This window comes from Zalophus californianus, chromosome 13 (genome assembly GCF_009762305.2).
Source record: "Zalophus californianus isolate mZalCal1 chromosome 13, mZalCal1.pri.v2, whole genome shotgun sequence".
Taxonomy (NCBI): Eukaryota; Metazoa; Chordata; class Mammalia; order Carnivora; family Otariidae; genus Zalophus; species Zalophus californianus.
The window spans coordinates 83,954,685-83,976,688 of record NC_045607.1 but is presented as its reverse complement, the minus strand read 5'-3'; the positions used below and the strand labels follow the sequence as shown (position 1 = coordinate 83,976,688).

The 22,004-nt window shown below is 42.5% G+C and overlaps 1 protein-coding gene across 9 annotated transcripts in view; it reads left to right on the top strand.

The window, feature by feature from the left end:
• Positions 1-22,004, top strand: part of PIP5K1B (phosphatidylinositol-4-phosphate 5-kinase type 1 beta) — a 295,362-nt gene that overhangs the window by 180,674 nt on the left and 92,684 nt on the right. For all 9 annotated transcript variants that reach the window (XM_027615116.1, XM_027615109.2, XM_027615110.2 and 6 more), the window contains 2 exons: positions 898-1,050; positions 5,504-5,803. In XM_027615116.1, coding sequence (XP_027470917.1) covers positions 898-1,050; positions 5,504-5,803 — 453 coding nt within the window. The remainder of the gene's footprint in view (positions 1-897; positions 1,051-5,503; positions 5,804-22,004) is intronic.

The following is a 22,004-nucleotide window of genomic DNA, read 5'->3' as shown; positions in this document are numbered from 1 at the left end:
AACAGAGCTCCATAGACCACAACACTGTTTGCATTATTTTATTGGACAGATGTGATGATTGATGATTCTGTCATGTCACGCTGTGTGGGGGGGTGGTGTGTGGAAAGCATTTCTGTTTCTCATAGAATTATTAGGATAAATGGATCAATTAAATTTTTAGAAATCTCAAAGGGCCCTCTTTGTATATACTTGGAACCTCCTTTGAAAGCTCATGGCAGAGAACTTCCTGTTTCAGAATGATCTAGATGTGTAATCCTGTAATTTTCCTCCTTGGAAACTTCATGTACAATGAATATTTTTTTAATTTTTAAAAAAATTTTTTATTTAAAATTCATTTAAATTAACATATAGTGTATTATTAGTTTCAGAGGTATAATGTAGTGATTCATCAGTCTTATATAATAGCCAGTGCTCATTCCATCACGTGCCTTCCTCAATGCCCATCACCTAGTTACCCTATCCCCCTCCAGCAACCCTCAGTTTGTTTCCTAGAGTTAAGAGTCTCTTATGGTTTGCCTCCCTCTCTGTTTTCGGCTTATTTTATTTTTCCTTCCCTTCCCCTGTGTTCTTCTGTTTCGTTTCTTAAATTCCACGTATGAGTGAAATCATATGATAATTGTCTTTCTCTGCTTGACTTATTTCACTTAGCATAATCCCCTCTAGTTCCATCCACATCCATGTTGCAACGGCAAGATTTCCTTCTTATTGGTGGTTGAGTAATATTCCATTGTATGTATATGCCACATCTTCTTTATCCATTCATCTGTTCATGGACATCTAGGCTCTTTCCATAGTTTGGCTGTTGTGGACATTGCTGCTATAAACATTGGGGTGCACTGTCCTTTGGAGAAATACCTAGTGGTGTATTTTTAATTGTTTATTTATTTATTCTTGTAGTATTCCATCTGCAGTGAACCTCTAATAGAGCTGTCCAACCCCGGAGCCAGTGGATCCTTGTTTTTTGTGACCAGTGATGATGAATTTATCATCAAAACCGTTCAGCATAAGGAAGCTGAATTCCTTCAGAAGCTGCTGCCAGGCTATTACATGGTAAGTAACCGTCTGTAATTAAAACTCCTACTTGAGATTTAATTACTTTTCACAAGTTTTTTTTTCCCCCCTATGCTTTTTTACCGTCACCCTGTGGCGTGTTTCTTTCTCTTGGGTGAGCTTTGTTTTGCATTTGGATTGTACCGCGACCATTGTGGACTCGATTTTACCAAGTAGAACTGTTAGTAGAGGATAGTTGACTCCCACAGTTCTGGGTTCAGATCTCAGCTCAGCCATCAGCAAACGGTGTGACCGCGAGTAAGCAATATAAGCTCTGAGCTGCAGTCTCCTCAGTCTTTAAAAGCTGCAAAATACCTGTCTTAGATGGTTGTTGTGATCCGACTGGGTGTAGGATAAAGAAAGCAATGCCTTGCCAGGCTCTTGGCTCCCAGTACAGAGTCGTAATGTGAATGCTTAGCATTCACTGAGCACTAAGCTATATGTGAAACACAGCTGTAAAAATAGTATTTAATTCCCAAATCTGCTGGAGATTAGTCACACGTATAAATATAGGGATCAAAATCGAAGTAAAAATCTCGGTGGACAGGATGGACAGATTTTACAAGGTTTGATCCTGAACAAAACTGGGAGATTTTTTTTTAGAGCATATTGTCTATTTTATATTAGAGAAAACAGAAGATCCACAAAGCAAGAAAAATGTAGCTGGCTCTAATTTTTTGCCCAGAGATACATATTGCTAATATTCGGTGTGTGTCCTTCCTGATGTACTCTATTCATACATTTTTTTAAATAATGTGAAACTGGGATCAAATGTTCATTGCACTTTACTAACCTGCTAAGTGAGTAAATCTTAAACGTGTATAGTTCTAAGCTTAGGTAGACTAGTCTCTTGTTCTAGAACTGCATTGTCCAATAGGGTAGTCATTAGCCATATGCAGCTACTAATTAGAAATTAAAGTTAAATGGTAAAATTTAGCTGAACAAGTGGTTTACCCCAATCATGTAAGCTAGTATAACAAATAGTATAATTCATCCAGTTAACAAGAAAAAATGTGAACATCATGTGGTAATCCAAATAAATGTTGAGTAGAAACAAAGGCATTCAAAATTCAACATCTTCTCCTGCTTAAAATTCTTTAAATTGTCAGGGAAGGGGCGCCTGGATGGCTCAGTCGTTGAGCGTCTGCCTTCGGCTCAGGTCATGATCCCGGGGTCCTGGGATCGTGTTCCCGCATCGGGCTCCCTGCTCGGCAGGAAGCCTGCTTCTCCCTCTCCCACTCCCCCTGCTTGTGTTCCTGCTCTCGCTGTGTCTCTCTCTGTCAAATAAATAAATAAAATCTTTAAAAAAAAAAACAAAAACAAAAAAAGAAGACCGATTTAAAAATAAATAAATAAATAAATTGGCAGGGAAGTTATAACATAAACAAATAAATTAACATACATATTATGCATTTATCAGTCTCCAAGATTTACATGTTAAATCTTGGAGAAGATCAGTCTCCAAAGAGTTACATAGTACCTCATGGAGAAGAACAGGAGTCCTTTCATTGGAAATAATGGAAAAAGATAAGGATTACCCTCCATCATTGTTTGCAAGATATATATTTGCAAGAATTTCTAAAAGCAGTAATAACTTTTTGAGTATGAAAAATAGAAAAGTATAAACACTCTTCTCTTGTAAACGATACAATTTTAAAAAATGAGCAAAACTTCAAGAAAATTAAATAGCAGTTTCTAGAGGTAATGAGGGTCCAGCAGATTTGCAGGATGTAAGACGCATCTACACAATCCATTGTATTCCATTATGTAGATCACCTGGAGCAGGAGGTTAGCAGGGAGGAAATGAGATCCCGTTTATGAGGACAGTAACTTACAGCGAACGTTATTGGAATAAAGATACAAATGAATGAAGGCAGACTATTATTCTGGTAGGGAAAGCAAATTATAGTAAGTATTATAATGTGTGAGCAATAACCCCAAAAGAATTTTTGTAATAGGAACTCTAAAATGCTTGAGTCTGTAAAAAACAAATATCTAAGAACAATATGAAGGAAACCACAAATTGTTATGGAAGGACATAAAAAAATTTCCAACATAATGAGACACATTTCATTCCTAACTCAGTATTGTAAAGATTTCAGTTCTCCCAAATCATGTTATAAATCCAGTCGAATTCCAATCAAGAATGTCAGTAAGCCTGCTTCTCCGAGAAAACACCAAATGTCAGATGGCACTGATGTTGTGGGTGGGCCTGGGGGTCCCAGGGGCCATGGAATGGGAGACCACAGTGGTTTCTGTGTGGACCAAAGATGAGGAGTGGATGCCTGTCACCAGGCTGGGCCACCGGGTCAAGGACATGAAGATCAAGTTCCTGGAGGAGATCTGTTTCTTCTCCCTACCCATCAAGGAATCTGAGATCATTGACTTTTCCTGGGGGCATCCCTCAAGGATGAGGTTTGAAGACTATGCTGGTGCAAAAGCAGACCCGTGCTGGCAGTGGACCCAGGTTCAAGGTATTTGTTGCCATCAGAGATGACTATGGACATGGTGGTCTGGGTGTTAAGTGATCCAAAGAGGTCACCACTGCCATCCTTGGGGCCATGATTCCAGACAAGCTTTCCGTCTACCAGTGTGGCAAGGCTAGTTGGGGAACAAGAACAGCAAGCCCCACGCTGTCCCATGCAAGGTGACCAGCCGCTGTGGCTCTATGCTGGGGTGCCTCACCCCTGACCCCAGGGGCACTGGCCTTGCCTCAGCCGCTGTGCCCAAGAAGCTACTGACGGGTTCGGTAGAGACGACTGCCCCCCCCACCTCAGCCAGGGACTGCATTGCCACTTCTGATGCCATTCCCAAGACTTACAGCTAGCTCACCCCGACTCTGGAAACGGACTGCATTCACCGAGTCTTCCTGTCAGGGATTTGCTGACCATCTTGTAACGAACCCCATACCAGAGTCTCTGTGCAGAGGACCCAGGCTCCCACTGTGGCCACGACATACTTTGTACAAGAAAAATAAAGTGAACTAAGTCTGTGTTTAAGAATTAAAAAAAAAAAAAAATGCCTGTAAGATTTTTCCCTGAACTGGTTCATTTGAAAGTGAAAACAAAACAAACAAAAAGAAAATGAAAACAAGTATCATTTTAAGAGCATTTAAAAAAACAAACAGTGGAAGGGAGGGGGGCTGTAAGACTAGACAAACATTTTTAATAAAGAATTAAAACAGTGAGCCTGCTGTAACATATACCAAAACCCATAAACTTTTACTAATATTAAAGATATTAATATATTAAAGAATTAGTACAGTGCTAGACAAATAGATCAGTGAATTCAAACAATTCCATATTTCACATCTTTCACACACACACACAAAATCATTCCATATGGAGTAAAAACCAAATGTCATGACCAAAACTATGAAAAGTTTGGAAGAGAAGAAATTCAGGACCTTGGGGTATAAAAAGCTTCACTAAACAGGAAGCAAAAAGAAAGCACAAGAAAGAAGTATGTAAATGTGACTACATCAAAAGGCCATATATCGGTACAGCAAAAAAAAAATACCAGATACAAAATTAATGTAAGCACATAGAATATTTCTAGAATGACAGAAAGTGGGGACAGTAGTTAAAAGTTGGGAATTGGGAGAAGAATCGGGGGTAGTAGAGAAACTTTTCCTGATGTAAATGGCCTCCAGCAAACTGTTCTTAATCTCTCACCTACTTTTAAAGTGAAACAAAAATAGGCATGTATTTTTTATTTGTATAGTAAAAAATGTAACATACTGAAAGAGAATACCCCATAGAGAATAGGAAAATGACAAATATCCGGAGTGTATTGAGAACTCCAAAAATAACAAAAACCTACAGAAAAACAGGCGAAGACTATTAACACAGAATTGTCTTTGAAATGGCTAAAGATACATACAACATATTACATTTCTCTAATCAGCGATATTCCAATTTTTTTTAAAAGAGTTTCCTTTTTTTTTTTTTAACCAGTCACGCTTACAGAGATTTTAAAGATGGTTGCTACGCATCATGGATGAAGGGTGACGAGAAATACATAATCTTACAAAGTGTGATTGTAAATCGGTCTGCGCATTTTGGAAGATAATTTTTTCAGGAGCTGTTAAAATTTTAAATGCTCATTGCTTAGACCCCAGCCGTTAATTTCCTTTTTAGCTCCCTTAGATCTTAGTCACACATGGCACTAATCAATTCTTTGCCTGTTTTTGGTTGAATCTCATTTGGGATTTTGTGTCCATTCAGTTCAGCCACTTTTAAAGCTGTGGGTTGAGAATGATAAAGGTACTGTTCCATTGAGCCAACTTACGAATCAAATCAGAAACAGCGATATTTTAGTAATGGCCATAAATAAAGAGAATCGCACTCCAATTTTAATTCTCATATTTCATAGATGAAAACACATACTTAACAGTCTTCTTTTGTGAAAATAGGAGAATTGACACATTTTTTTTCCCTTTTTCTCCTTTTAGAATTTAAACCAGAATCCAAGGACTCTTTTGCCAAAATTTTATGGACTGTATTGCATGCAGTCAGGGGGCATTAATATCAGGATTGTGGTAATGAACAACGTCTTACCGCGCTCCATGAGAATGCACTTCACGTATGACCTGAAAGGCTCCACTTACAAGCGAAGAGCCTCCCGAAAGGAGAGAGAGAAGTCCAGCCCCACGTTTAAGGACTTAGATTTCCTGCAGGACATGCACGAAGGGTTGTATTTTGACACAGAAACATACAACGCGCTCATGAAGACACTTCAGAGAGACTGCCGGGTAAGGACGTGTCATTGCCATGATTGCCTTCGGACAGGCGTCTGTGGTCTTGTAACCTGGGTCATGAATGTCCGGAGCGGACACATGGAGTCCTGTCATTTGCAGTCCCGGGGCCCATCCATGCTTCCTTGATCTCGAAGGAATTGGTGGATGGTCAGGGAATTGTCTGGAGTATCCATGGGTTTTACTAAAAAAAAAGCTTTAAGTCTGCTTTCTTTGATAAAGCGAAACAAGGATTTTTTCTTTTGTTTTCATCCTCCCCTGGAGGGAAAAGAAATTAGGTGTAATGCACCAATTAGCCAGAAAAGCCATATACAAACCTTGACACAAGTAAGATTCCACCCGGGGAGAGAAGTCCAGAGAATTGATAAGCAGATCCCTGAATACTCAGTGTGGAGGCAGAAGCTTGAGGCAAGCGGTATACTTGCTGAAATTATCTTGGGCGATCAGGAATGAGTCTCAGCAGTTAGAGCAAAGACCGTAATGTGCAGACTTAGCCACAGAGATTGTCAGAAGGAAGGAGGACGTTAGAGTCCCCCAGCCTCCCATTCTTAGCAACCAAATAATAAGACCCAGAGCCTGGGAGAGATGTTTCCGACATGGTGAATTTACAGAAAGTGGGTAAAAGTTCCCTTGGAGAAAAAGAGGAAAATGGAGCTTGATGGCTTCTGAAGAATGATGATCGTTTGATGAGCAAATTCTCAGAAGTAGCATTTTGTGGCCCAGGTGCACCTGGGAGAACCATCTAGATTTCCAGCTAAGTTGGCCACAGTGAAGGCAGGCAGACATTGGGATCCAACCTGGCCAGGGCAGATAGGACTCACAGCACCTGGTTCCTGGGAAGTATGAGCTGTCTCTTCCAGACTGGCTTTCTGGATCTTGTGCGGGCCTGGACAAAGGACCCGCATTACACAGAGGGAAGGGGAACAAATCCTTGCTGAGAAACACAGTCCTACTATTTATGGGTCTTTTCTTTCTACATGTTACGATGTGCAGGAGAATACACTAAGGTGTCATTGAGGAGGGTTGTTGGCATTGATAGAGATGTCACTCCATAGCTCCTATTCTTTTTTTTTTTTTTTTTTTTAAGATGTGTCAGAGAGAGCACAAGCAGGGGGAGGAGCAGGCAGAGGGAGAAGCAGACTCCCCGCTGAGCAAAGAGCCCGATGCAGGGCTCCATCCCAGGACCCTGGGATCGTAATGTGAGCAAAAGGCAGACGCTTAACGACTGAGCCACCCAGGCGCCCTCACAGCTCCTATTCTTAATGCTTAGTGAGTCACGCCAGCCTATGATTTTTTTAACATACATTTCATTTAATTTTCTCAGCATCCATTTGACGGTCCGTACTGTTCACGTTTCCCATTTTAACTGGTGGGATAATTAGGCTCTTAAAGAGGTTAAGAAACCTGCCCAGCATTACTTAGCAAGTCAGTGGCAGAGCCCACACCTGTCTGGGTACAAAGTATGTGCTCTTAACAGTTGAAACGTAAAGGTTCACTGTGAGGATTTTTTTTTTTTTAATTATCTTTTCAGAAGTCAGGGGAAGAACAGTGGGAACTAAGCAAACAAACAAAAAAATGTCCAGCTGTGCTCTTCAGATATCTGGGTGGATATGAATGATTCATGTTTTTCTTTTAAAAAGAAAAAAAAACAAAAACATGCACACATTTTAGTAGAAACCTTTTCCTGTGCTTTTTCTGCCCTTACAGGATGTGGGTGAAAAGTGACTTTGAATTCCCCAGAGTTTAGTACAAGCCACTCCAGTTTTAGATTTGCTTTCTCTTTGTGTGCCTGTGCTTCTGGCCTCTTTAATATGGAAAGCCATTTTTTTTTCTTTTAAAAACACAGGCTCCTGTGCCAAAAAAAAGGAGGGTGGGAGAGGGAGTCAAATGTAAAAGAGCCATAGCACCAGATTTGTCTGTTTATTCGTGTTTCCTGAGCCCAGATAGAACGAGGTCAAACATGACTCTCCATCAGGAATGAGACCCTGGAGATTTGCCTTTTTTTTTTTTTTTTTCAGAAGACTTGTTGTTTTAAGGAAGGTCAACACAGAGGTCCTAAAACCAACTCCCTCTGACTGGCTGCATTTGATCTTGACCCAAACACAGACCGTGGAACTTCTTTAAATTACACACAACATTCATCTTCAAAAAGGCTTTCCCAGGGTGGTGTGGGAGCTTGTACATGCCTCACTCGGGGGGAACCTGAGCCCCTTCCCTGATCTGCCTTGACCATGACCAAGGCCTCTGTGATCTGCAGTCAGCAGCTGGTTCTCTAAGGAAAGCTGCCGTGAGGAACTCGGGCACATTTCTGCAATGATGGGTCTTCATATTTCATAGTCATGGGCCTCTTGGCAAAACTGACGAAAGCTATGAACCGTCTCCCCAGAAAAGTGCCCCATCCACTCCACAATTCCTGAATCCCTTGGAGCCCATTACACCCCCACCCACCTTGTCCCAGGTTCAGGGTCTCCATCCTAGAGCCAGGCAGCCATCCGCTCTCTCTCCTCAGGTCATCCTGTGAAGGGCCAGCACCCTGGATGCTGGAACAGGATGTGTGGTTGGTGTTGCTGGGGGTGTCTCTTGGCCTGGCACATCCCTCACTTTGTAGGACCAGACTTCAGTGCAGGCTGAGGTGCCATGGAAATGCACAGAAGGTGTGGGGTCACCACAGGGCGGGTTCCAATGCCGAAGGATCGGGACTTTCTGTGGTTCACAGTCCTCTGCCTCAGTGAGGTGGTTCCACTAAGACTCTAGACCCACAGCAAGCAGGGGACTGCTTCACTCCTGTCAGCAGCCTGGCCACAGAAAGGTGAACTGGGCCCATCTTAGGATACATCGTTTCATTTACTTATAGGACAAGCAGTGCAGGCCTACTGTCTGCCAACATGAGGTGAATGACCGCCGTGTCTGATCGTTGTCATGCAGTGTATGAAGTGCGGTGGTAATGCTCTAAGGCTGTGGGTGGATCAGAGTGGGTGACATCAGAGTAGCTGACATCATAGCTTGGGTCTGAAGAAGAGTTCTCCAGGCAGGCAATGTGGTAGAGGCAGGTTTCTGGGCAGAGAGAACAATGTAAGCTAGGCATGAAGTAGCAGGACGTGATCCAAGAGCTAGAAGTCTTTGGCATTGCTGCAGTTAATATTAACAGGGAGCATGTGGGGCAGGAGAGAAAAGCTGTCAAGAGCCAAATCATGTCAAAAGGCCCTTTCTGGCCATGCCAGGGTCCTCTGAAGGGCTTAGAAGTGGCAAATCCAAGAATCGCAGACCTTTCGACCCGAGCTTGTCTGTTGTTCGCAGGCAGATATGATAAACCTCCTGACCTCTTGCTGGCCTCTTGCTTCCTGTCCGTTCCACTTTCATTTTTTGGCTTGACATCTCAGACCCCAGGATCCCATTTCCCTTGCGTGAGTGCTGGCCAGAAGACAGCTACGTGGCTCATTGACCCAGCTTCACTGGTGTCCGTTGTGTCCACAGTCTCCTTCCCTCGATCGCAGTCAGAGCTGCTTCTGGACTCTTGTGTCCAAAATGGCCTGATCTAGCTCCTCCCACAGAGAGCCATTTTCTGCCAGGATCCCTGGAGCAGCCCCACTCCACTTTCCCCGGCTTCCCCAGCCTGAGCTTAGGCCCTAGTCTATAAGCCTGCCCTCTGTGATGGCCCATCCCTGGCCAGCTCCTCCACGGAGCACCTTAGTCACTCGGAACTCTCCTAGAAAACTGAATGTACTTTATCTTTCAAACCTGCTGAGCCTACTCCTTATATGATTCAAACAAAGGCTCTTTCCAGAAGCACGGATCCAGATCTTGGGTTCTCCCCAGTTTCCACGTTATTGACAGTGTCTGGGGAAAATGGATATGTAAATAATTGGGTCCCCTTTCTGGAAGTATTTCCACTCCCTGGGCTTCACCCTCTGCCTGTCACTGACAACCTTCTACGCCTGTAAGTGAGCTTGACCCAGGGTAAGAGTTGTGACAACAGAGTCCTGCAGGCCATCATAGGTTACTTGTTGCTATCAAAGGCAGGAAGTAGGGTTTATTCAAACCGTCCCCACGTGATGAACAAGCTGAGAGGCAATACTTTATATTCAGTAAGTTACCACGTGCCATCCAGTCTGCCTCCTAATAAGTGCTGTGGCTCCCCAGGCACCCTGGGTTGACCTCTTTTGCAGGATTTAGCACACACTCTTATTTATTCACGTGCAGGTCCTCGAGCTTGAGGTTCAGACCTCATCTCTCACTGTATCTGCATCTCCTGGTGCTTAGTAAATGCTTACTGAAATACGTATTTGAACAAAGGAATAAGTGCAATAAACTGTCAGATGACAAAGACGCGTTTAGGTCACATCTCCAAGAAAATCTATCTTTGGTGACTTGTGTGTATCCAGGAGATTTTTGAGTTCTGCCTGTGTTGGAGGAAGAACCCACTTTCACGCTGTGCCTGCCAGGTTGGCACTGAGAATGTAATAAAGCAGATGATCTCCATTTTTAATCATTTGGGGTTATTTTGAAAAACAGTACCGATTGTCCCTGTATTAAGCCATTTGTGTAACAAAAGTATATTTATCTTCAGTCGTTTTCCCATAGAAGCAGTGTTGTAGAAGTCATTAGACATTGAATACTGACCCATGTCTTCTTTAGGTGTAGGTGTTGTCTCCCTTCCTAGTCTGTAAATGTCTCAAAGGCCAAAGCTCATTCCTGATCCTTCCCTGCCAAGTGCAGTGCCTGGCTTATTGTATATACTCGGTACATGTTATAAGATTATGTAAAAAATTCTTTCAAATTGAAATTTATTAATTTTGGAAGAATAATTGGGAACTATTTTTATGTTCATCTTTAATTTACTATAATTATTTCTTCTCTGACATATCTATGAAAAATTTAAAGAGTCCCCTATCAATTAATTTGATAAATTATTACATCCTACAATATTTATTGATAACTCTGGGGAAATGACATCAGTGCAAAGTACATTAGTGAGAACTTGTGTTTATAATCCAAATATTTCTTATTCCTTCAAGTGGGAGTCCTACCAGACACAATCCTGGTAATTAATGACCCCAATGACTCATTTTACATTTATTATCATTTTTTGTTGAGCAGCAAGGTTATTATCTTTAAATAGTGTGGAACGAATTTTCTTTTTCACACAAATGTCTCACCATAAATATTAATAGGCTCTCAGAATTTAATGAAACCAGTCTTAAGAATACTGAGCCTTTTTGATGTGCAGAGTGTCATCTTTCTAACTGTGTATGGCAAGCTCTAAACGTGTAGATCGGATTCTTCTCATCTATAGGCATGCTAGCATGGGTCACCAAGTAGATGATTTTCTATACTACTAAATTTAGCGTTTTGGCTAGTGCTTATCCCCCAGCTGTAGTTTTGTTCAGCATTAATATCTTGCACTTAGTTTTTTTCTTTCTTTTTTATATTGGTTGCATATAAGTTATCACTCCCAATTACCGTAAAAGGAAAAAAATGCTTCAGATCTCATTTCTGTTAAGTACAGGAATGTTACCAACTCCACATCTCTCTGTACCATACCCTGAAAGATTATTTGCCAGGGTGCCTGGGGTGGCTCAGTTGGTTAAGCCTCTGACTCTTGGTTCCAGCTCACGTCATGATCTCAGGGTCATAGGATCGAGCCCCACATAGGGCTCCACACTCAGTGAGGAGTTAGCTTGATATTCTCTCTCCCCTCTCCCTCTGCCCCTCCCCCATTCATGCACACGCACTCTCTCACTTTCTCTCTCTCTGAAAAATAAATAAATCTTAAAAAAAAAAAAGATGACTTGCCCAAAAGAGGCATAAATAAATTCACTGTCTTTCCGAATTATGTTTTACAAACACTAATGATACACTTGGTGTGCTCCATTGTTTCAGATTATGAGTTGCGCTCTGTATGCTATTATTATTTTGATACCATTGCAACATAAACAGAAAACAAAGTCAAAATTGGTGAACAAATAAATAAAACCATCTCCTAGAAACAAAGACTGTTTGGGCTGGAAAGAATATAAGGTCCCTGGGAAAGAGTAGAATGGTGCCTTCCACACTCTAGTCTGAGAGAAACGAATTATGGACATAGATGTCTTTGCCTGGCCAAGCTAGATTTCCTTGTGAGAATAAAGACATTATCACATTCTCAAGGACTTGAAAAAGTTTTCTACTTAAAAATCCTCTTTCACAATAATGCTCATTTTGAGATCATTATACATTCACATGAAGTTGGAAAAATAATACAGAAAATGTATACCTCCACCTAGTTTCCCCAGTGGTAACATCCCGTATGACCTTAGTGTAATACCAAGAATCAGGAAATTGACATTGGTACTATCCACTGACCTTTTTCAGATTTTACCAGAGCGCTCATTGGTGTATCCTGCACGGGCATAATGTGTAGGAGGTTTTTATGCAATTCTGTGCTTACATAAATTCACTTTACCACCACAGTCAAGTATGGAACAGTTCCTTCACAAACATCCCTCATGCCTCCCTTTTATACATAACCAGAGCCGCCACCTTCCCTCCCAGCCCCTCCCCAAACCCTTGCAACCACCAATCTGTTTTCTTTCTCTGTAATTTTGTCATATCAAGAACGCCATATAGGGCGCCTGGGTGGCTCAGTTGGTTAAGCGACTGCGTTTGCCTCAGGTCATGATCCTGGAGTCCCGGGATTGAATTCCACATCGGGCTCCCTGTTCAGCGGGGAGTCTGCTTCTCCCTCTGACCCTCTCCCCTCTCATGCTCTCTCTCAAATAAATAAATGAAATCTTTAAAAAAAAAAAAAGAACGCCATATAAATGTAGTCCTATAGGCTTTGTTCCAAGATTGGCTTTTTTCACTCTGCATAATGAGCTTGCAATCCATCCAAGTTAGTGTGTGTACCAGTATTTGCCCCTTTTTGCTGTGTGATACTTCATGGTGTGGACATAACACACTGAACCATTCACCTGCTGGAGAACACGTGGCTTTTCTCTAGTGTTGGACTGTTACATATAAAGCTGCTGTCAACATTTGCGTGCAGGTTTTTACATAAGCATAATGCATTTCTCTGGTAGAAATGGCGAGTGCATTCACTGTGTCACATGGAAAGCGCACATTCAGTGTCGTAAGGAGCTGCCATACTCTTCCCCAGAGTAGCTGCACCCTTTCACATTCCCACAGGCAGAGTGTGAGCGATCAAATTTCTTTTCATCCTCACTGGCATTTGCTGTTGTTGGTACTTTTTGTTTTAGCTCTTCTGATGGATGTGTATTTAAGTCTCTTGTTTAAAAATTACTTGAGTAGGGGCGCCTGGGTGGCTCAGTTGGTTAAGCGTCTGCCTTCGGCTCAGGTCATGATCCCAGAGGTCCTGGGATCGAGTCCCGCATCTGTCTCCTTGCTCCGCAGGAAACCTGCTTCTCCCTCTGCCTGCTGCTCACCCTGCTTGTGCTTGCTCTCTGTCTCTCTTTCTGACAAATAAATAAATAAAATCTTTTAAAAAAATTAAATAAATTAGAAGTACTTGAGTTGATATTCCAGTGAAGCAGAAGATACATCCAACAGGGAAGGGTTTAGGGAGTCTATAGGATATTGGTGACAAATGAAGCAGAAAACTTAGGGTTTAGTTGAATGGCTGGTCATGTTTCTGTGGGACTTAATACAATTGATAGGAGTTCCTGAGAAGGAGAGGCCAAAAGTACAGGACTTTGCCACGTGTGTTTCTAGTAATAAGCCTTTCTAGGAGACTTTGCATGCTCATGGGATTTCGTCTAACTCTACAATATAGCCATTGGTGTTTCTAAATTATTTTGCAGTTACTTGGGTGAGGGTTTAATGTTTGCCTTCTAAAATCTCCCCAGGAGAACAGGAACTATATGATTTCATTTTCCTACCCCTTAAATCACTTAAAAGAATAGCAGTTGGCTCAGTGTTAGTCTTTTGGGGAAGCCCTAGAGATTACACTTTGTTTAGGTCATGCCTGGTGGCCACGTTTATGCCAGCAAGACAACTGTCCATCAGTCCTGGAAGGGGGCTGATGTTTGTCCAGGCTTTTGCTGGTGGCTGCAATTCAGCCATGGTGCAGGTGGGTGATGGCAGGAGGCTTCTGCTGGTAGTAACGGAAGCGGCAAGACGGTCAGCACAAGAGAGTTTGAGGGAGCCTACAGAAGTCAAATTACTCTTCTGTGTTGCTGTTCTTGACCTTCTACCAACTAGGTAGATACGTCAGTTTGAGCCAGACAAGTCATTCTCAATACTTTGCAAAACCAGCCTTTCCAATTTTGGGTGGAGGCAGGCAGGGTTCCATCTTAGAGAGAACCTGTGGATACCAAAGTAGCTTAGCATTTAGAACACATCATACATAATATATAATCATAAAATAGGTGTACACAGTACAATACTTAACACACGATTTCCTACAGCAAAGGCACATTTCCAAGGCTCATTGTGTCCACATGTGGCTTCAGTTGACATTTATTGTGGACTTGCTCTGAGCCAGAGCAGCGCTTGACATTATAGGTGGACTCTCAGCGATCCTCACACCGGCCCTGTGATGTGAGGTGTGATTGCCTTTCCAAGATGAAGAAGTGGAGACTTGGAGCAGGGGACACCTCCTGGGGCCCCAGAGCTCATGTGCTGGGTCACGACTTACACCCAGGTGTCTCTGACTACAAATGCAGGCTCCCCTACCAGTGTGCTCCCCCTAAGGAGTCTGTAGGTGGAAAAAGGGAACATCGCCTGGAATGTAAACATTAAGTACCAACACAGATTCAAACAGGATGGGCTGGAATTGCCCAGTGACTGGCTTTCCCCACCCTGACAAGGAGCTGGTGGAGAAGGAGCTGTAGAAGGGACTCTATCAAAGAGCACTCAATCTGGACAGGGCAAGGAGTTCATGAAATCTTGCAACCTTCTTCACAAAGGAGAAAGAGGAAAACAGTGCCAAGGCACTGAGGAACACAAAATAAAATTAGCAACCCAAACATTCAATTTTAAAAGTTTGTTGGAAAGTATAAGCAAGCCCATTAACACTTTTCAACTGTGACTAATCTGCGTGTGCGTGAAATCCTATCAACTTAAAAGCAAAACTTATTTCTGAGAAATGTGATGGGCACAGTGGAGTTGACTGTTTGTCAAAGATTGTTTTTCACATGTTGTGGAAAGGGAGATAGGGCTCTAGATGTGCTCGTCAGCTCCTGTGTGAGCGCCTTTCGAAAATTCTCATCAGCCGCAGAAATGACAGGATTATCAAGCCGGTATTTCTTTTAACCCTCACTCCAAACCAAATGGAGCGTTAGGAAAATTTCTACAGAAAGAATGGTAGCAGGAGGCTGAAAGTATCTTCCCTGGCCCTAAGTAAACTCCTTTTCCTTTTCCTCCTGAAAGATCACCTAAAATTAGACAACTCAAATATTCCCTGAGGAGTGGTGGTGGTGGTTCCGTGTCTAACCAGCTTTCATTTGAAGTAACTTATCACACAGAAATAGAAATATACAGTAATTGAACTTAATGGGAGCTGAAGGCCTTGGGCTTATGAAATAGAACGATGATATTTCTGATGTATTAGGGTTTTCTGCTTCGGGGGGAAAAGAACCAGCCCGTCTTTGATTCTGTAGTTGACCAGAAATCTAGAGGTAAGATCTATGTAGGTTTCCAAGTGGAACGACTTACAAAATATCCGCGGGGAGGCAGGAGAAGGAAGGAAATGTCCCCACAGGCTATATCCTCCTCCTCACTGGGAGTCCTGGGAAACCAGAGAGAGGAGCTGTAGCAGGAAGGGGAAGTGGCCTCAGGCGGGCATGACGGTGGCAACTCTGCCTTTGAAGATGGCTCTGGAAAGGCTTTGAGGTTGGCCAGTGTGGATCCGGTTGTGGATGCCAGCGTCAGTCAGTCACATGGATGGCCTTGTGAAATAGAGCAGGGGTGTCAACACCCAAACCAAAGGAGACAAAAGGGCGGCAAACCCTAGTAGCTTATCAAATGGAGTTGAGGCTCCATAGCTTAGGAGAAACTTCTGGAATCTGGTGACAGACTGAGTTGCAGAGATCGAAGGAGTCTTAGAGAGCTTCCTGGGTCTGGGAAAACGTTACAAAGTTACAAATGGTTCAGAACAATCCTGTGGCTTGTTACCCAGCTTGCTGTGCACCTGTCAAGCAAGATCTTGTCTTCCTCCCAGAAGCTTGCAACTCCAGCAACTGGAAACACTTCTCAAGGGGAAAATCGGTTTGATTTGAACAGGGCTTCTTTATGTTATTCATTTGACATCCAGTGCCGAGTACCCACGCTGCTACAGGAAAGGGGCCTGGGTGACTGCCTTGTGAAAGGCAAGGGACTTCTTGGGCCACATACTAGTTCTAGGTCTTCCCAAAAGATCCGCATATACTGGCTTCTGAGAGGCGTTAGCTCCTGTCAGTATCAGTCAACACTTTCTATCAGGTCCCTTCCCGTGCAAGGGAATGTTCCTTTGATGTCACCAGTGTTCTTCCTTCAAAGACATTTTTAAATGTGGTGCTTTGATCAGGCAAGTGTAACTCTTCTGTCCTCACTTTCTCTCGCTGGAAGCTCCGCACTTCTGTACGGTGAGGTAGCACATCTCCACGGGGGTATTTCTCCTTCCCCCATGAGTGAGATGGCCAAGAACAATCTGTTATTAATGAATTTATGTATTAAATTTCAACTTAAAAAAAAAAAAGACACATCTGGAGATGCCTGGGTGGCTCAGTCAGTTAAGCGTCTGCCTTTGGCTCAGGTCATGAGCTCAGGGTCCTGGGATCGAGTCCCACATCGGGCTCCCTGCTCAGCGGGGAACCTGCTTCTCCCTCTGCCTGCACTCCCCCTGCTCGTTCTCTGTCTCTCTCTCATGAATAAATAAAATCTTTAAAAAAAAAAAAATATCTGTGCACTTTTCTACAAGAAAGGGGCAAGCTGTCCTCTGGATGTGTCAGTTGTCCGTAGCTGTTAGTGACTTAGGCAAGTTAAAACCTGACGCTTATGTACAGTGTCCTTGTCCCCCCTGAGCGTGAGCCTGCCTGGAGTCCTCCGTGTCTTGTTCACTTCCTCCCTTCGTTTCTCCATACGAAGTCCTCATTTGTAAACTTTGCCCCTTTGTCCGCGTTCGGCCAGCTCCAGCGGTTCCAGAAACACGCCATGCTAGATGCCAGCACCACGCTGGCTGAGTTCTCAAGCACCTGCTAATCCGGCTTCAGACAATGACGTACATCCTCAGGAGGCGGAGATAAGACACCCTCAGGTAGTCCTCTTTCTGAAAGAGCTACCCAACTTCTTTCTAGATTATTAGCGATGTCAGGGGCAAAAAATAGCAACAACCTGATTTTCAAGGAACAGTGAAAGCAGTGATTCCGGGTTGCCGATTTTCCTTGTCTACACTCAGAGGTGCAGGGGAAATAGAGTTTCTTAATTTTCCACTACTCTTGCTCACTGGAATCCACCTCCTCCAATGTCAACTTACACATTAATAGTACTTCCGTCCCTTCTAGTTTGGTCACCTCTCAATTTAAATATTCTTATTCAGCTGAACTCTCTCTCATCGGCTGGTGTAAACTGTCCCTCTTTTATCACGCCATCTTTTTTTTTTTTTTAAAGATTTTATTTATTTATTTGACAGAGAGAGAGACAGCGAGAGCAGGAACACAAGCAGGGGGAGTGGGAGAGGGAGAAGCAGGCTTCCCGCAGAGCAGGGAGCCCGATGTGGGACTCGATCCCAGGACCCTGGGATCATGACCTGAGCCGAAGGCAGACGCTTAACGACTGAGCCACCCAGGCGCCCTTATCACACCATCTTTTGGGGCAAACACCATGGGAGATGTTAGGGTTTCCATCACTTGTTGACGCACGGAGACAAGAATATTGCCCCGGGATTCCTTAACTTATTGTGTTCTATTTCTCTCTGAAATCGTCACCCTCATGCTCCGTGGGATGTGGCATTGAGCCACCCTTTGGTACTGTCTTTAATTTTGACCATGTACATATTGTTATTTTCAAAATAAATTATAGCACCTCAAGACTCCAAAGAATTTCTATCACTTCCAGGGTTTTCTATCACTTCTCAAGACTCACCCTTTAAGGATGCACTTGCTATTTTAAGCTATGTTTCTGACGGCCAGTGGTCAGTCTCCCAGACCCAAGACTCTCTCTTCCTGCCCCGTGGAACTTTGTATCATCTCAGAGCATAGATTGGCTGATTTCTCTGGCTTCAGGAATCTCATTTGACAAATCCCGCCTCACCTTCCTACTGAATTAATTTTATGTCTTTCAGCAAATAGTTTTGAATTCTTGCTCTCCATAAGGCTCTGTGCGAAGTCTGTGGGAGGTACACACACACACACACACACACACACACACACACACACACATACACACACACACACACACACAAAATGAATAGACTACAGCCCTTACCTTTAAGAAGCTTAGAGTTTACAGTTAAATCCAAACCATCAAGTGCTTATTTATGGCAGACAGATACTCCCCCCATTTTTCTTTCTCTCTTTGTCCATTAGAATGAGCGGAGAGGGATAAAGGGGTACATTTTCCTCTACCCCGAGAGGGGGAAGACTAGTGGCTAAGGATGAGGATCCAGGAATTTCCCCTCATTCATTGGAGTGGATGTGGAAACGTGTGCTAAGCACGGCCTGCAAGTCTCACCAAGCAGCTCACCAGCCCCCAGAAAAATCTATAATCAGAAGGACTTGGCAGTTTTAATACATTTCTTTTAAATGTGTTTACAGAATAATTTATTAAGACATCTTTATTTCTAGAAACAAAGTATAAAGAAAAAAACAAAAACTCACCAAATATAGAAGTTGATCTATGTATATGATTATATATGTATAGTCATATATAATCTTTTAAAATGGTAGATGGCTATTTCAATGCCTCTAAGGTATACTTTGATTACTGCAAACTTTTCAAGTTGAGCACAAAAAGCAATAGTACAGGTCAATCCAGCACAGCCCCGAATTCTAAATCACTGCATTAGACACAGTGAAAAAACATGATTGCTATAAACAGGCTAAGAATTGAATATTTATTTCCGTCTGCTTTACCAGCCAAAATTGTATGGCTTGTCACAGCCTATTTTTTTCTCTTTATTATATTAGCAAGGAACACTCCGAGCTTTATTGAGGAAATTAAATTAAATTTAAAAGGCAGTATTCAGCTTTAACTGACTTGTACATACAAGTAATTTGGGAGCTATATATACTCCAAAGAGCCTACTTTGGGTGGAAAGACAGACCCTTGGATTCATTTTACCCTAAACCAATGTGTCCAGGAATGTCTACCTGCATTAAAGCCTCAGGATTGAATTGGCTTGTATTGTTGAATTAACACAAATGTTTTTGCCTATCATTTTATTCTTTATTTCAAGGACTAGACTATAGGCCAGCTGTAAAATTACTCAGGGACTTTGATACATCTTCCTGTCAGTGCCACATTTTGTTGATTTGATTATTCTTCAGATCTTCCATCAGTGAAAGATCAAGGAGATAAGGATCAAACATAGCAAGTTTCCTGCTTTAACCACTTTGGCTAAGATCCCAAATAATCCATTTTCATCTTTACCTTGCCATCTCTAGCCTGCCCACCAGCAGAGATAGTAGTAAGTTACCTCTAAACAGCATATAAGTGCATTTCATCTAAGCACCTCAGTATATTAAACGTTATTTTTGAAAAGTTCCAATATACCCAGAAGTAGACAGAACATCATAGAAGAACCCCCATGTAGCTGTACCCAGTTTCAGGAATTTTCAACTCATGGCCAATCTTGTTTCTTCCCCGAGCCCCCACCCCCATAGAATTTGAAGCATACATTCTGGGTATCACATTGTTTTCCTCAAACATTAAGAATCCCTAAAAACTAGGGGCGCCTGGGTGGCTCAGTCACTAGGCGTCTGCCTTCGGCTCAGGTCATGATCCCAGGGTCCTGGGATCGAGCCCCGCATCGGGCTCCCTGCTCAGCGGGGGGCCTGCTGCTCCCGCTCCCGCTCCCCCTGCTTGTGTTCCCTCTCTCGCTGTGTCTCTCTCTGTCAAATAAACGAAGTCTTTTTTTTAAAAAGTCTTAAAAAAAAAAAAAGAATCCCTAAAAACTAAAAACTCCTTTATTTTTTTTATTTTTATATACATTATTTTTTTTGTTATGTTCGGTTAGCCACTGTATAGTACATCATTAGTTTTTGATGTAGTGTTCAATGATTCATTAGTTGTGTATAACACCCAGTGCTCATCACCACACGTGCCCTCCCTAGTACCCATCACCCGGTTACCCCATCCCTGCATCCCCCTCCCCTCTGAAACCCTCAGTTTGTTTCCCGGGGTCCATAGTCTCTCCTGGTTCATCTCCCTCTCTGATTTCCCCCCCTTCAGTTTTCCCTCCCTTCCCCCGTGGTCCTCCGTGCTATTGCTTATGTTCCACATATGAAGGAAACCATATGATAATTGTGTTTCTCTGCTTGACTTACTTCACTTAGCATAATCCCCTCCAGTTCCATCCATGTAAAGACTCCTTTAAAAAAACAAGTATAATTGCATTATCATACCTTTACAAAATTAATTCTTACTGGGTCAGCGTTCAAATGTCTAATTGTTGCAGAAACAATTTGGTTAGTTTGGATTAGGATTTAAATAAGGTCCATGTGTTAAGTACCACCTCCTTCCCCCCAGTCGGTCACTTATTTGTTCTTTGTGAGAATATTTGTTTTGAAGAAATTGGTTTGTTTATCCCATAGACCAGATTTTGCTGATGACATCCCCACAGTTTTTTTTAACGTGTGCATCTCTCCCCTGTTTTCCCTGTAGATTGGTTGTTGGGTCTAAAGGTTTGGTCAAATTTAGGTTTGACTTTATTTTTAGAGTTGTTTCCTGCCATCAGGAGGCACGTAATGTCAGAGTGCCTTTCCTCTGTGATGTTAGCAGCTGTTGATGACCACTGACTAGACCTGTTCATTCCTTAGGGGTTGTAAAATGGTGCTATTCTGGTTCTGTCATATGGTAGCCGGAATGCTCAAAGGGTTCTAAACAAGAGAGTGCCTGGCACATAGTAAGTGTTCAAGAAAATATTTATTGAATGGACTAATTTCCATAAGAACCCCTGTGACATGGAAAGTAATTAGAAACCTTGCTTGCCTAAGATCTGATTAATAAAGCATCTCTTTTCCTCCTAGAATCCCAATCCTTCTCCATTTTGTGTAAGGTATCAAGTCCGCGTTACTTGAGTTGTGTTGTCCTTGCCACTCCCAGTATATTTTGGTGCTGGGTGCCAGTTTTTAAATGTGGCTGTTTTTCAGAAGGTCTTTTGGACTCAACCAATGATTATCCTTTCTCAATCTCATACCAGCTTAACTTCACATCCCTTACAGATTGGAAATGTGGAGAGACAGAGGGCAAGAAAGCTAAGCAGTCCCTGAGCTGTGTTTCAGAACAGAGCATCCGTCTTAGAGCCAAGGCCAAGTGCTCCTGGATGGTTTAATAGTCCTTGAAGGTGACTCCTTCAAGTGATATTTTTACTAGACTCTAAGCTCAGCCTAGTTTATGGCAAAATAAGCTTGCCTCGTATCTGCCATTTAGGTGTATGCCTGCTAATCAGTAAATATAAAGTCTCTGTAAATAACAGCTTGATTTTTGCCCTGGACACGGTTTTTTAAAATACCTCTGGTGTGGGTAGGTTTGAAAACACTATTAGCTTTGTTCTTCTGACAACATAGAGCATGTAATCACAGTAAATACATTCAGCGCTGAAGATTTTTCACAAGCATTATGATCTTGAAATGCAGTATCGAGTTCTTATATTTGAGATAGAAGCCATAGGGCTCTATGTTCTGTGCTGAGTATTTTGGTTTTCATTTTCTTGCTCACATGGACAGCAATATAAAAAATACGCATTTCTGCTATGATCAGAGTGCACAGCAGGGAACACAAAGCAAAACAAGTCTTTGGTGAGCAGAACAGTCTGGTGTGTATGACAGGAAAAATAAAGATACAACCCAAGTTTTATTCCATAGAGGGATGCTGATAATGTGCTTCAGTTTTCAGAGGGGAAATGTGTTCTCAACATTTTGTGGAGATTATGAGTCTAGTTTTCATGAAGGTAAGAGATGAGACAGGCTTTGAAAAACCAGGAAGATTTGAAAGCATGAGCAACACTTTTGGGGCCTATCTGTGGGTAACTAAGTGATTCTAGCTTGACCAGCCTGGAAGAGGT